We start from the raw sequence: 11,823 nt of genomic DNA, 5'->3' as shown, positions 1-11,823 counted from the left end.
AAATTGACAATTCGTTGTGGAGAACTGAAGAACAACACTCAATTTATTCATAGATTTCTAAGTACAACAGAGGAACAACTCACAATAACAAAAAGAAACAAAACTGCTCTTTTATGAGGAATACAAGTATTTGGTAAAGTAATGGCACAGACGACAGGTCACCTGTATAGTCAGAAGAGACGCAGGAGTTAAAAAAGAGAAACTTCGAATGCCGATATAAAGTAAAACGTTTACAGATTTACAGATTTGTACTTTATTTTTTCTTTAAATCTACCTATGCAGCAAAATTCCACCTACATGCATATTACAGAAATATACCATAACGAAACACATAGGAGCAAGTATAAAAATGCATTATGTTTAAACAAAGACAGAAATCTTAACCTATTTAATGGCAGAAAAAAAAATAAAATTCATGGGATTATAAATTTTAAACCAAGAAACAAACACATGGAATAAAAAATAAAGAAAAATTATTATTATTTTTTTTTTTTTTTTAGAAAAAAAAAAATAAAACAGACGCCAGATTCTGAGTGTACAAGACGCAAATTTCACATCATATACAACTTTTATAAAAGGTCGTTACAGCTTAATTGGGTGATCGGATCTGATTGCAAAAAAGTGCTGACATAACAAAAATGACAGTTCACAGTTCATATTAAAAAGGTGTCGATTTCAATTCTATCACATAAATGAAGATGGAAGTTCATCCGGGGCTCTCCTAAGAATTGAACGCTTGTGTAAAGAAATACAAAAAAAAATAAAATAAAAAATATAATAATAATAAAGCAGGTGCAGGAAGGACGCAGGGGAATGTTTAATTTCAGAAGCAGGACACAAACAGCTACAACATATTACAGGCCACCATCTTGACATTCTGAAGATACTTTTGTGTTTTTTTTTCCCTTCTCGTTCTAACAATCCAAATCTTTCAACATTTTATTTTGCAAACTGGTTTGAACATGTTTGGAGATTATATGTACATGGCCACGTCTTGGATCTACAAGACAGAACAATTCATTACTATGATAGTGCCATTCATGGGGTAGGAGTCATACAATACATCAAGGACTGTCAGCCGTTCGGACCTATTGAAACTATACAGGTAGTCATATAAACGTTCCTGGTGTCACGGTCATACAGGTTGCATGGCCGCCGGAGTCTGCTATCACATGTGCCAAGGATGCGGCCCAAGCAGAGGAAGCTTCACATCGCAGAGGGTCCAGGGCGCGACCCGTGGAAGAGCCGCCACTTGCACACCGGCAATAGCTTTGCATGGGAATTTTTGCACAAGCAACCTGCACGACGGTCACCCCAGAAACGTGCACACGACAGTACTGTCAATAGGGACCATAATGGCCGACAGACTTTATGCACTTCATGATGTGGAATCAAAGTAGAGATATTGGATAGATCCAGAAACATAATTAGCTAAAATTGAGGCTTTCGATTGTGTTATTTTGTTTAAACTTAGGAACTTTTGGGGTTTTCTAGCAAAAAACATTTGGAGATCTGAATGAGACTTGTAATAAAGGTCAGAGGAGCAGCCATGTCTGTTACTGGAAACAAAGAGGTGATCGGCTTCTAATGAAATGAAAGGCTGTTACAGAGATTGTGGTGTCAGAGCACTTGGCCACTTTTTAGGCAATTTCAGATGAGCGTATTATGGACATACTTCTGTACCAAAGCCTTGGCCAACCACAGGTCTACTGAGCCAAGCCAACAGCATCATAGGTATCCATGATGTTGTGAGTCAAGTCAACAAACCTGGAGTTGAGCCACAACACATCAATGATCTGCTCATCTGCAACAGGCCCGAAGCCTCATGCACATGACAGTGTGTGGGCAGAGTCTCTCGCGAAGGGGCTCCGATACAAGCCCTAGCCTGCTGGGTGGCAGCCCCATTAAAGTCAATAGAGGACACATGGCACTTGGATCTCACCGAGATCTTCAAGTGCATTCTGCTATGAAATCTGCCCCCCCCCCCCACCTTGGCACGCACACTTGATCGTGTACATGTTGCCTAACACAGACAATGGGGCAATTTTAACCCTGGCTTATCATAGGCCCAAACGATGCAGGGAACAGGAGATTTAGGAAGAGGCTGCTGCCTCTTTATAAATATGTCCGCCATCCCCGCGCCAGGATGGAAATCTATACCAGTTATGAACAGGAATAGATTCCCACTTGGACTCCCGTTGCGAATTATAATAAATCCGTAGGGCTGAGGGGTGGACATCTCAACCCACCCCAATCTCCACCCACATTAACACCATGTGGCAGCCAAGGCCCTGTCATGCACCTCGATATCATCCCTGTACGCCATCATTCCCCAGTAGAGGGAACGATGAATTTGCTCCGATAGGGCATCAGATACCTGATCCCTACAGTCCTGACTTTTACAACAAGTCATACAAGCCTTATTTTTTATACTTAGAAATGAACCCGTGTTTCTTAATAAAACTGTCCATTTTACGAGTGATTTTTAAAGGGGAAGAAAAAAAAAAAGTGATTAAATTCCAGTAGGTGTGGAACAAAAAAAAAACAAAACAAAAAAACTCTTGCTATAAAATGTAAAGCGATCTACATGTGTGATCTATACTTTGTTCTTATTATACATACATTCAGTGATTTAAAGGCAGTTTAACTTCACCGACTGTGCTGAAGCCAACGTGTGAGAATAGAATATAATGCTAGATGGATTTTTATATTTTGGAACGGACAAATATATTTCAATAAGTATGAAAACCGCAAAGTCAAAAAAGAAAGAAAAAAAATAGTGTTTTTATTAAACTACCACACTGTTATAATACACTTTTAAACATACACTTTTTTTTTTAAATTTTTTTTTTTTTTTTTTAAAGGTAGCTCTCTTTAAATCGGAGGTGGTCATAACAATAAGAAATAGACCCAAATGAAGCCGGTAAATAGGTGAACTGTTGTAGGTGCTGCAGTTTTTATTTTTTTTTTTTTTTAATTTTTTTTTTCTTATTTTTATATCTTACGCTACGTCTTAGAAAAAAATGGTATAGACCATACATACCTGCAATGTAACTTTTTTTTTTGTATTTGTACACTTTCTATAGTCGAAAATATAAACAATTATTAAAAAATAAAAACGAAAATACAGCAACATAATAAAAAAAAAAAAACATATACATATTTATCAGGTACATGTATTAGATACATACAATTTTTTTTTAATGGGTAGAAGCAAATAGGTTGTGTAAATGCTGATTCACCAACTAAATTTAAAATAAAAAACAAAAATCCCCACCCTTTTATTTCCCCCCTCCCCACCCCCCCTTTAACCCATGACTAGTATTTGTATGCCTCGTATTGTCACTACGGAAAGGACTCCGCTCATGTTTGCATATGCTAGACTACTTCATTTACAACGCCTTGGATGTCCGAGTTACTCAAGATGGATAGATGTGCTGCTGAATGACAAACAGTTCGCTATTTTTTGGTCCACCGGTATTCGATAACGCGGGTGCTTCATCAAAACGATTAACCATTCCAAAAAACAAAAACAAAAAGAGAAAGCAAATAAAAAAATGCGTCAACCTACAAAGTCTTTCTACATTGGTTATATATTGCCTCCATGACGTCAACAAACTTTAGCAAGATTTGGTTTTGGCAAATTATCGTTTGCGCATGGCTTTTTTTTATTTTTAAACAATCCAGACAGTGGCGCCTGCCAGGTTAAAAACCTTGTTGTAGATTTATTTTTTTATTTTTAAAACTGTGTACATAGGGTTCACCTAGTTAAAATAAATTGGTTGTTAAATTTGGTAAAGTTGGTGAAGCTGTTGGCGAAACCAAAGCCGGGTGTTTTTTTTTGTTTTTTTTTTAATGGGTGCTGGGAAACGTGATTTGTCAGTTATGCATAATAAAAATTCCAGTCATTTGAGAAAAATTACAAAAATTCCATACCATAACATAATTTCATTTTTTTTGTTACCCCCATCAACTTTGTTATCTTACAATAGATAAATACCAACGTGTTCTTAATTTTTTCTTGTTTTTGATTTTTTTTTTTTCCGGTTTTTTTTTTTTTACACTAAACCACACAGGATTGATGCATTTGGTTAGACTACCATATCCGTCTGTCAAATATTATTTATACTCGTATGTGTCATGGTAAAATTTCATCCAGTCTAGATTCCAAAAGTACCTACAAAAGCCATGCAATTTTACCATTTCTTCATACGTATGGAATAGCATACAAAGTAAGGCATTTCAGTGTCATGTATAACCAAGTTACTGTCAATCCAAAAAAGTTTGCACATCAATAAAAAGATATCTAAGAACTCAAGAACAAGGTTGTTTTTTTCATTTGTTTTTTTTCCCCTCACTACTGTATAAAAATAACCACAATTAATAGGTGTTTGTGTGATATTTACTCAATTGTCTCATTTCCAGAAACTGTGACAAGCTGTAGGGGAATCTCTGAATTAGAGAGGAGATCTTGACCGCTGGTGCCTGTATTTACAGTCCCTATGCCGGATACAGCCCCCTGTTGAATGTTTGCAAGGATAAGGGTTGTACCTTCAGCAGTTATCAATGTATCATCAGGTTTAGCTTCTATGGATGCCAAGACAGCGCTGCTGGCATGAATGCCTTTCTTATTTTGATGGGTTTTAATGTGTTTGGCAAGGTGATCGCTTCTCATGAATCGCTTGGAGCACTCTGGGCAGACAAACTTCTTTTCGCCTGTTGATTGAAAACAGAGGTTAATGCGAATAAAACGGTATCAAAATAGATTACTGGAAACAAAAATTCTGGTTTTAAGTCAAAATCTCCAAAGGAAATTTCATATGGTAACACTGTTGGTTTATTACTCTTAAGTCTGCTCCATTAAAGGTACAGACACAGCATAACATAGTAACAATTCTGGTTTCTACTATTGATTACCTATCCTATCAATATTAGATCTGCAGGATGCCTGATACCTGGGACCCCCACAGATCAGCTGTACAGAGACAGCACGGCTTCTGGTATGGTTTACATTTAACCCTGTGATGGGTTGATGGATGACCTCCAAAAATTAAAACATTGCAAGGCCTAGTCAATATTACACTTTCCTATGAAAGAATAGTATATATCTGGTGCAAAAGTTTCAGAACTTCTGGCTGCAAACATCTACCATGACAGAAGACCCTTCCCCTGCATTGATCACTACCCTACAACTACCTTAAAGGGATCCTAACATTGGATACTGCAGATGAGCTAGTACTATTCAAAACTCCCGTTTCAAATAGCATGCACCCATAGGAATGAATGGACGCAGCCGGCACGCAAGGGGTTAAGCGGCCGGCCACCGGCAAAGTCTGTGTGCCGGCCGCCGGCAAAGTCTGTGTGCCGGCCGCTTCCATTCATTACTATGGGTGCGTGCTATTCGAAACGGCCGTTTCAAATAGTACTCGCTCATCTCTATTGGATACTCTTTTTTTCTGACTAACACATAGGAATAGCCTTAAGAAAGACTATTCTTCTCCTACCTTCAGATGTCTTCTCCGCACTGTCGTTCGGTAGAAATCCCGGTTTTCTTTGGTATGCAAATGAGTTCTCTCGCAGCACTGGGGGCGTCCCCAATACTGCAAGAAAATTCTCCAGTGACGCCTCCATTTTCTTCTGGAACGCCTTCTCCGTGTCTTCTTCCGTTCTGCATTTTCAATTGCCTAGGCCTCGGGCAGAGCCGACTGCGCAAGCCCAGGCCACAAGAAAATGGCAGCTTACACTGCAAGCTGGTATAAGCGGCTATTTCCTTTTGGCCCGGACACGCGTAATTGGCTCTGCCCGAGGTCTAGAAGATTGAAACCCAGGACGGAAGACGACACAGGGAGAGGACGTTCCAGAAGTAAATGGAGGCGTCACTGGAAAATTCTCTTGCAACATTGGGGACGCCCCCAGTGCTGCAAGAGAACTCATTTGCATACCAAAGAAAACCGGGAATTCTACCGAACGGCGGAGCGGAGAAGACATCTGAAGGTAGGAGAAGACATCTGAAGGTAGGAGAAGAATAGCCTTTCTTAAGGCTATTCCTGCGTGTCAGGGAGAAAAAAAAAAAGGTATCCAATGATAGGATCCTTTTAACACGAACCATGACTGACTTTGATAGCATTTGATGCACCCTGCCATATTCCATCGCACTCTCCCATAAGTCTGGCATCATATTGTTATCTAGACCATTATATTGTCTTCCATTAGATCTTTCTTAGCCATACATGAACAATATTATGCTTCCTCCGGTGACATCTGCGTTTGAACTCCCTATGTGTCATGGTTCCCTCTGAGTTTTGACCACTGCTCTCCCTCCTCTTCCTCCATATCATATTGCTGTTTGATTTGCAACAAATGTTCAGATTCCTTGGACTTTATGCCATATTGGAATTCTAAGGATCAAGATTCATGCGGTCTTTATATCCTAATGTATATATGCCAATTTTCTTTTAATAAATAAAAAAAAAGTTGTGAAAATCTGCTACATAAATTAACATCTCAATCACTTTGGTGAATATTATACTGTAATAGGATGTGAAGCAGATGCGTTCCTATATAATTCTCCTCTCGACTGACATCAAAATGGCAGATGTGAAGGCACTTCGGGTACTGCTAAGATTAGAAATGGCAACTAAGCTGCAAGGTTGTCTACAATGTAAAGTAAGTCTGAGGTGTTCTTAAAGTGCACCAGAAGTCCAGGGTAGAGCTACAGGAAACCAAGTCCCCAGACAGAGAACATCAAGCAGCATTGCACCTAACATAGCCAACGGGGTTGCTCCAATTCCCCTTAAAATACATGCTCAAATTAAAACGAGTATGTCCACAGGATATACCATACATGTGAGTCCCGTCTCTAGGACCAGCATATATTTCCGAATCCCTGCTTCGTGGATGCAGGATAAGAAGGAATGCATCTTCCTTCATTCACTTCTGAGATTAGTCAAGCCTGCCTACAGCCATAAACTTCCTGAATGTGAATACCCCTTTAAAAGGCAAAGAGATGCCGATTATACAAGATTGAGATATCTCTCAAAACTAAAACTAGTAAAGGCTCTCCTAGAATATTAGCATTATACACACACGAGTACAATCATCAATAAGTCTGGGAAAGGATTTAAAGGGGTTATCCAGCTTCCAAAAATATCTGCAAATACATCCAAAGCAGTGCTAAAAATACTATCTGTTCCCTTGTGCAGCCTTTTCTTCATGGGAAGTGTAGCTTATCCACAGATTCTCTGCATGTAAACAAGTACAGTAATACAAGGGAGCAGCAAGTAAAATAAAGCCAAGCAAAAGGTGAACAAGAGAACAAGAGGGATTTGCTGTGGATGTATTTGCAGATCATTTACGGAAGCCGGAACTTTGTAATTTAACATATATGTTGCCATCTCCATTAATCAAGTCAGAAGGGAGGGGTAGAAGGAGGCTGCTGGAAGACACAAAGATAACTGCTGTGGTGGGGGGCTCTCTTAAAAGTGCCATGCTAGAGATAACAGGCAATAAACCAATTAACAACCCCCTCCTTCCCCCATAGAGCTCCTTGTGTGAGCAGGACAGGGCTGATAAGGAGGAGAGGAAGAGCAGCTTAATAAATGGAGAAGGAAACAGATATCCTTAAATACGATATATTACAGGGTTTCTTATAGTCACTTGTACTATTCATTTCTGAAAATTATTTCTAGCTTTAATATAAAAACTGCACACAAACCCTGCCAGCCCTTACCAGTATGTGTCCTTCTATGTCGCTGTAGTTCATCGCTTCGCGTAAACCTTTTGCCGCAGAACATCCAAGTACAAACAAACGGACGTTCCCCAGAATGCCAACGCAGGTGAGCTCTTAGATGAGACGTTTTACCGTACACTTTACCACATCCTGGGATATGACAGATGTGCTGCTTCTTCTTCCCCAGGTTGGTACCCCTGAAGTGGAAAATTGGAGACGGCCATAAACAAATAAAACAGCTAAACTCTGCTTAGTGTGCGTTACAATGTAATAATGAACATAACCTAGTCCAATAACCTGTTTCAGGTTATCAAATGCTCAGGGTACAAACCTTCCAGCTCCATCTTTACAGTTGGGACAAGTACATGCCACTCTTCTAAGTCTTTTTCCCTCTTGATTTGGTTGGTCGAGTTCATCATCAACAACTTGGACTCTCAGGTGGGTTAGATCATTGGTATTGACTGTAGAATCGCCAGTAAGTTGCCACTCTTCTGGATCAGGTTCTTCTTCCTTAATTCGTATCGCTGTGGAGAATGTCAAGAAAAGAAATAAAGGAAAATTAAGTTTTTAAACATAATACTTTTTTTTTTCTCAGTACAGACACAATAAAACAGCTACACTAAATGCAAAGTGTGAAATGTGGCAGATAAATGCAACACCATAGTGATAGGGTTGCACCTATTTGCTTCTGGAATTTACAACATTAATTTTTAGGTATTTGGCATTTGTAAGTCAGAACCAGGAGTGTGTGCAACACAGAAGAAGTATAATACTTTAGTTTTTTTTGGATAGAATTAGGTTTACAAACACCTACAAGAAATTGACCATGTGAACGGTCCCCTAAAGCTATGCCCACGTAGGACGTACAGGCTGTGGAGTTTGTTATGCCGCGCTGATTGTTCAGCTGCTTAGCACGCTTGCTAAAAAAGTGCAGTTTTCGTTGTGGATTTCATGGTTAATCGTAGAGCTATGTGGCCGGTAACAAGTTAATTTAAAGTAATTAATGAATGTTAACACTGCGGTGTCCTGGCCCAGTGCTGAAGGCTATGTTGTCACCTGAGCGGTCTTGATATAGTCCCATTCTAAAATTGAGAATCACTGCTTCTATGGGAATAAACTGGTGCAATACTTCATAAAATGAAACACTTTTTTTTTTTTTTTTTTTTTATTGGCGGGGGAAGGGGGTAGGAGGAGCTATTGCAAAATGTCTGGGGAAAAACAACTGTAGAGATCAGTGCATGGGAATAAGGAGTTTTACACACCCCATTCATGAGCTAGAGACAATTAGCAAAGGAACTGCTGTGAATGTCCAATATCCCTATATTAGATGTCACCAAAGGGTGTGAACCGCTGAATCCACGTCCTCACAATGCAGGTCTATGTAGACCGCCAGGCTACTTTTTTTTCCCGTGAGCGGCATGTTGCCACTCATGGAAAAAAGAATCAACATGCCCTTTCTTCAGGCGGACTCCGTGGATGATTCAGTCCCGGCGTCTGCCTCGCAGCACCTCCCTCTGGAGTAGGCCCATTCATTTGAGCCTACTCCGGAGCGGAGAGCCACGAAGGGATGCCGTGCCATCGCGGCAGCTGCCCTAGAATATGCACACGCGTAATTGCGTGTTAACTTAGCCTAAATGTTCAGACTGTGGGTAACATCCAAAGCTAAACATACACAGCTCTTTCTGCATCTCTCATTGCTTGGATGGGAACAGATCTAATAAATCTAAATGATTATTAAGACGTTCTTCTATCTTCCCTGCTGGTTGCTGAACCAGCAGCTTCTTAAGATTTTTAAAGGGAATAATTGTTATTGTACTGAAACGCTACTTGTTTTTGCAGTTATTTTGCTCAATTTAATTTAAAATCTTATGGCTTTGTGTGTACGGCTCCTACCCAGATTTGGAGCTCAGACTAATCTACGTGTAGCGCGATCCTCAGTCATGTGTCTGCCCTTCTACTATTGTCCATCGTTAGCAGAACTCACATGGAAGGAAGTGACCATTTTGTCTTTCTGTTCTTAACCCCAAACACCTGTGTAGTATCTGCACGTACAATATAATGCGGCATCCAAAGTACCTAGGATCTAATGGCCTGCAAAGGAGTAGATGCCCATCACTAGCCAGATATTACTACAGATCAATAACTAATTTACTAGGAACCAGCTGACCAGGTATCTCCAACAGGGGACCCCCCTCTCTGTGACAGGGCAAATGGAAAGGGGATGTCTTAGTAGGAAGGCAATGGTAGAACCACTTATTTGCCCAACCCATTCAGTTTTAAGGTATGCGGGCAATTTTTATTCTACATTTCCAGCTCTCGAGCTTTCACTTTCGTCAGCGCTAATTTAAAGGATCTTTGGATAAACTTTACGACAGTCCAGCTGCTGCTCAACCCCTTTTTGCGAAGAAAATGAGAATTTCATGTTATCCCTAATTGAATAACCAAAGAGAGGATCTGTCATAGCTCTAGGGTCAGCCACAGCCAAAACACAAACTCAAGTGTGCCAGCACAGTTCCCTATCTCCGTTGCCAACCAGACTGCAACCCTCGCTGCAGGGAGGGTGCCTCGTTTTGGGATTTGACCAGATCTAAATTTAGGACATTTTTAGGACCCTCAAATCATGATGGGAAGGAAAAATGACACATACCTGTAGGGCTATCGGAGTGCTCTCCGTGCTGCAGATGGATACCTGCAGCATCTACAGAGTTTACTGTAACAGTCTGTAGATTTGGCAACTGACCAGTACTTAAACTAACTGGCGTACCTCCTCCGGCAACTTGGCCAAGCGTGAGTGTCTGCACAGGGGTCAATGTTATCTGCTGAGGAGACGAATTCTGAATCTGCAAGTTTTGCAAGTTCTGTACACCTTGAACTTGAAATGTTTGCCAGGCAATTTGGCCAGAAGGAGTCACTGTTTGGGCTTGAATTAAGAACGTTCCGGGGTTCAGCTGCAGCTGAAGATTTTGCAAAGCTTGTGACGATATGCCTTGACCTCCGGCCTGAACTGCTTGGATTGCTTGCTGTGCGATGCTCTGAACAAGTTGGGCTTGACTGGTGTTCTGCTGACTATCTTGAAGCTGGATTTGCTGTACCATTGGTTGTGACGTGGAGACCTGAATGTTCTGCGAATCATCAGAAATTGACGTTTGGATGTAGTTTCCCTGAAGATCAGATGTTTGCACGTGCCCAGATGGACTGTCGGCCATATTGTTTCCACTCTGCTGAAGCATCCCAGTACTGTCAATAGTAACCGGAAGCTGAGATGAAGAAGAGGTTGGCACAAACAAATCTGTTTCCGAGTTTGTTTCACCAGCTTCAGGAGAAACATGCTCTTGCTCTGCAGTCCTGTCAGAAGTATCAGAGCTATCTATGGCTTGCCCTGCACTTATCAAGTGTCCATCTGCAGTAATGCCAGTCATGGCTTCTGAGCTACCGGACAGACCCAGAGAATCTAGGTCAACACTATTTATAGGGACAAAGGTGATGTTCCCGGGAAGACCAAGTGGGACGTTCGCAACAACTTGGGTTTGTCCTCCATATGTCGAGCCACCAATTGTAACTCCTTGGATCTGCTGAAGCTGACCAGCTTGTGTTAATATATTTGGGTTGGATGACAAAAGACTAGAATTTCCAGGAATAATCTGAATCTGCCCGGATTCTTGATCTAAACCACCGTTATCAGAAGACGTGGCGAAGCCAAGCTGGACCTGTTGGCCGTCGGATGTCTGAAGCTGTGGTATAACTTGATACTGCACATTAGAAAGCGTGCCATTAGCAGTGTCTGTTCCCTGTGCTACAGAAAAGAGATGCTGATTCTGAAGAGTCTGAATGGGCAGCACATACTGTCCACTTGATGTTACTGTAGCACCGCTGGGAAGCTGAACTATATTTCCAGCTTCATCTTTCAACGCAGCTTGGGCTGGAGTCAAGACCTCCCATCTATTTGGGCCTCCGGTCAATTGCACCGATGTCAAATCTTCGGTCTGTACAGAAAAAGAATAACAATTAATATTGGACAACAGTGACCTACAGCAGCGCAAATGAGAGCAACAGATTTACTAGCTGGGAAAGCTTCCTAAAAAACAAACAATGCC

At 40.8% G+C, this 11,823-nt stretch overlaps 1 protein-coding gene across 3 annotated transcripts in view; it reads right to left on the bottom strand.

Moving 5' to 3' along the window:
- Nucleotides 1-237: 237 nt before the first annotated feature.
- The window catches only part of SP3 (Sp3 transcription factor), a 34,467-nt gene continuing 22,881 nt past the window's right edge, over nt 238-11,823 (bottom strand). For 2 of the 3 annotated variants that reach the window (XM_075284040.1, XM_075284041.1), the window contains 4 exons: nt 10,377-11,712; nt 8,061-8,253; nt 7,730-7,926; nt 238-4,716 (listed from right to left, as the gene is read on the bottom strand). In XM_075284040.1, the coding sequence (XP_075140141.1) occupies nt 4,403-4,716; nt 7,730-7,926; nt 8,061-8,253; nt 10,377-11,712 (2,040 nt within the window). In that variant the 3' untranslated portion in view covers nt 238-4,402. The remainder of the gene's footprint in view (nt 4,717-7,729; nt 7,927-8,060; nt 8,254-10,376; nt 11,713-11,823) is intronic. The other variant, XM_075284042.1, reaches the window with a different exon arrangement.

This window comes from Leptodactylus fuscus, chromosome 8, assembly GCF_031893055.1.
Source record: "Leptodactylus fuscus isolate aLepFus1 chromosome 8, aLepFus1.hap2, whole genome shotgun sequence".
NCBI classification, from domain to species: Eukaryota; Metazoa; Chordata; class Amphibia; order Anura; family Leptodactylidae; genus Leptodactylus; species Leptodactylus fuscus.
Note: the sequence above shows the minus strand (reverse complement) of the source record. Positions and strands in the feature narration are given on the sequence as shown.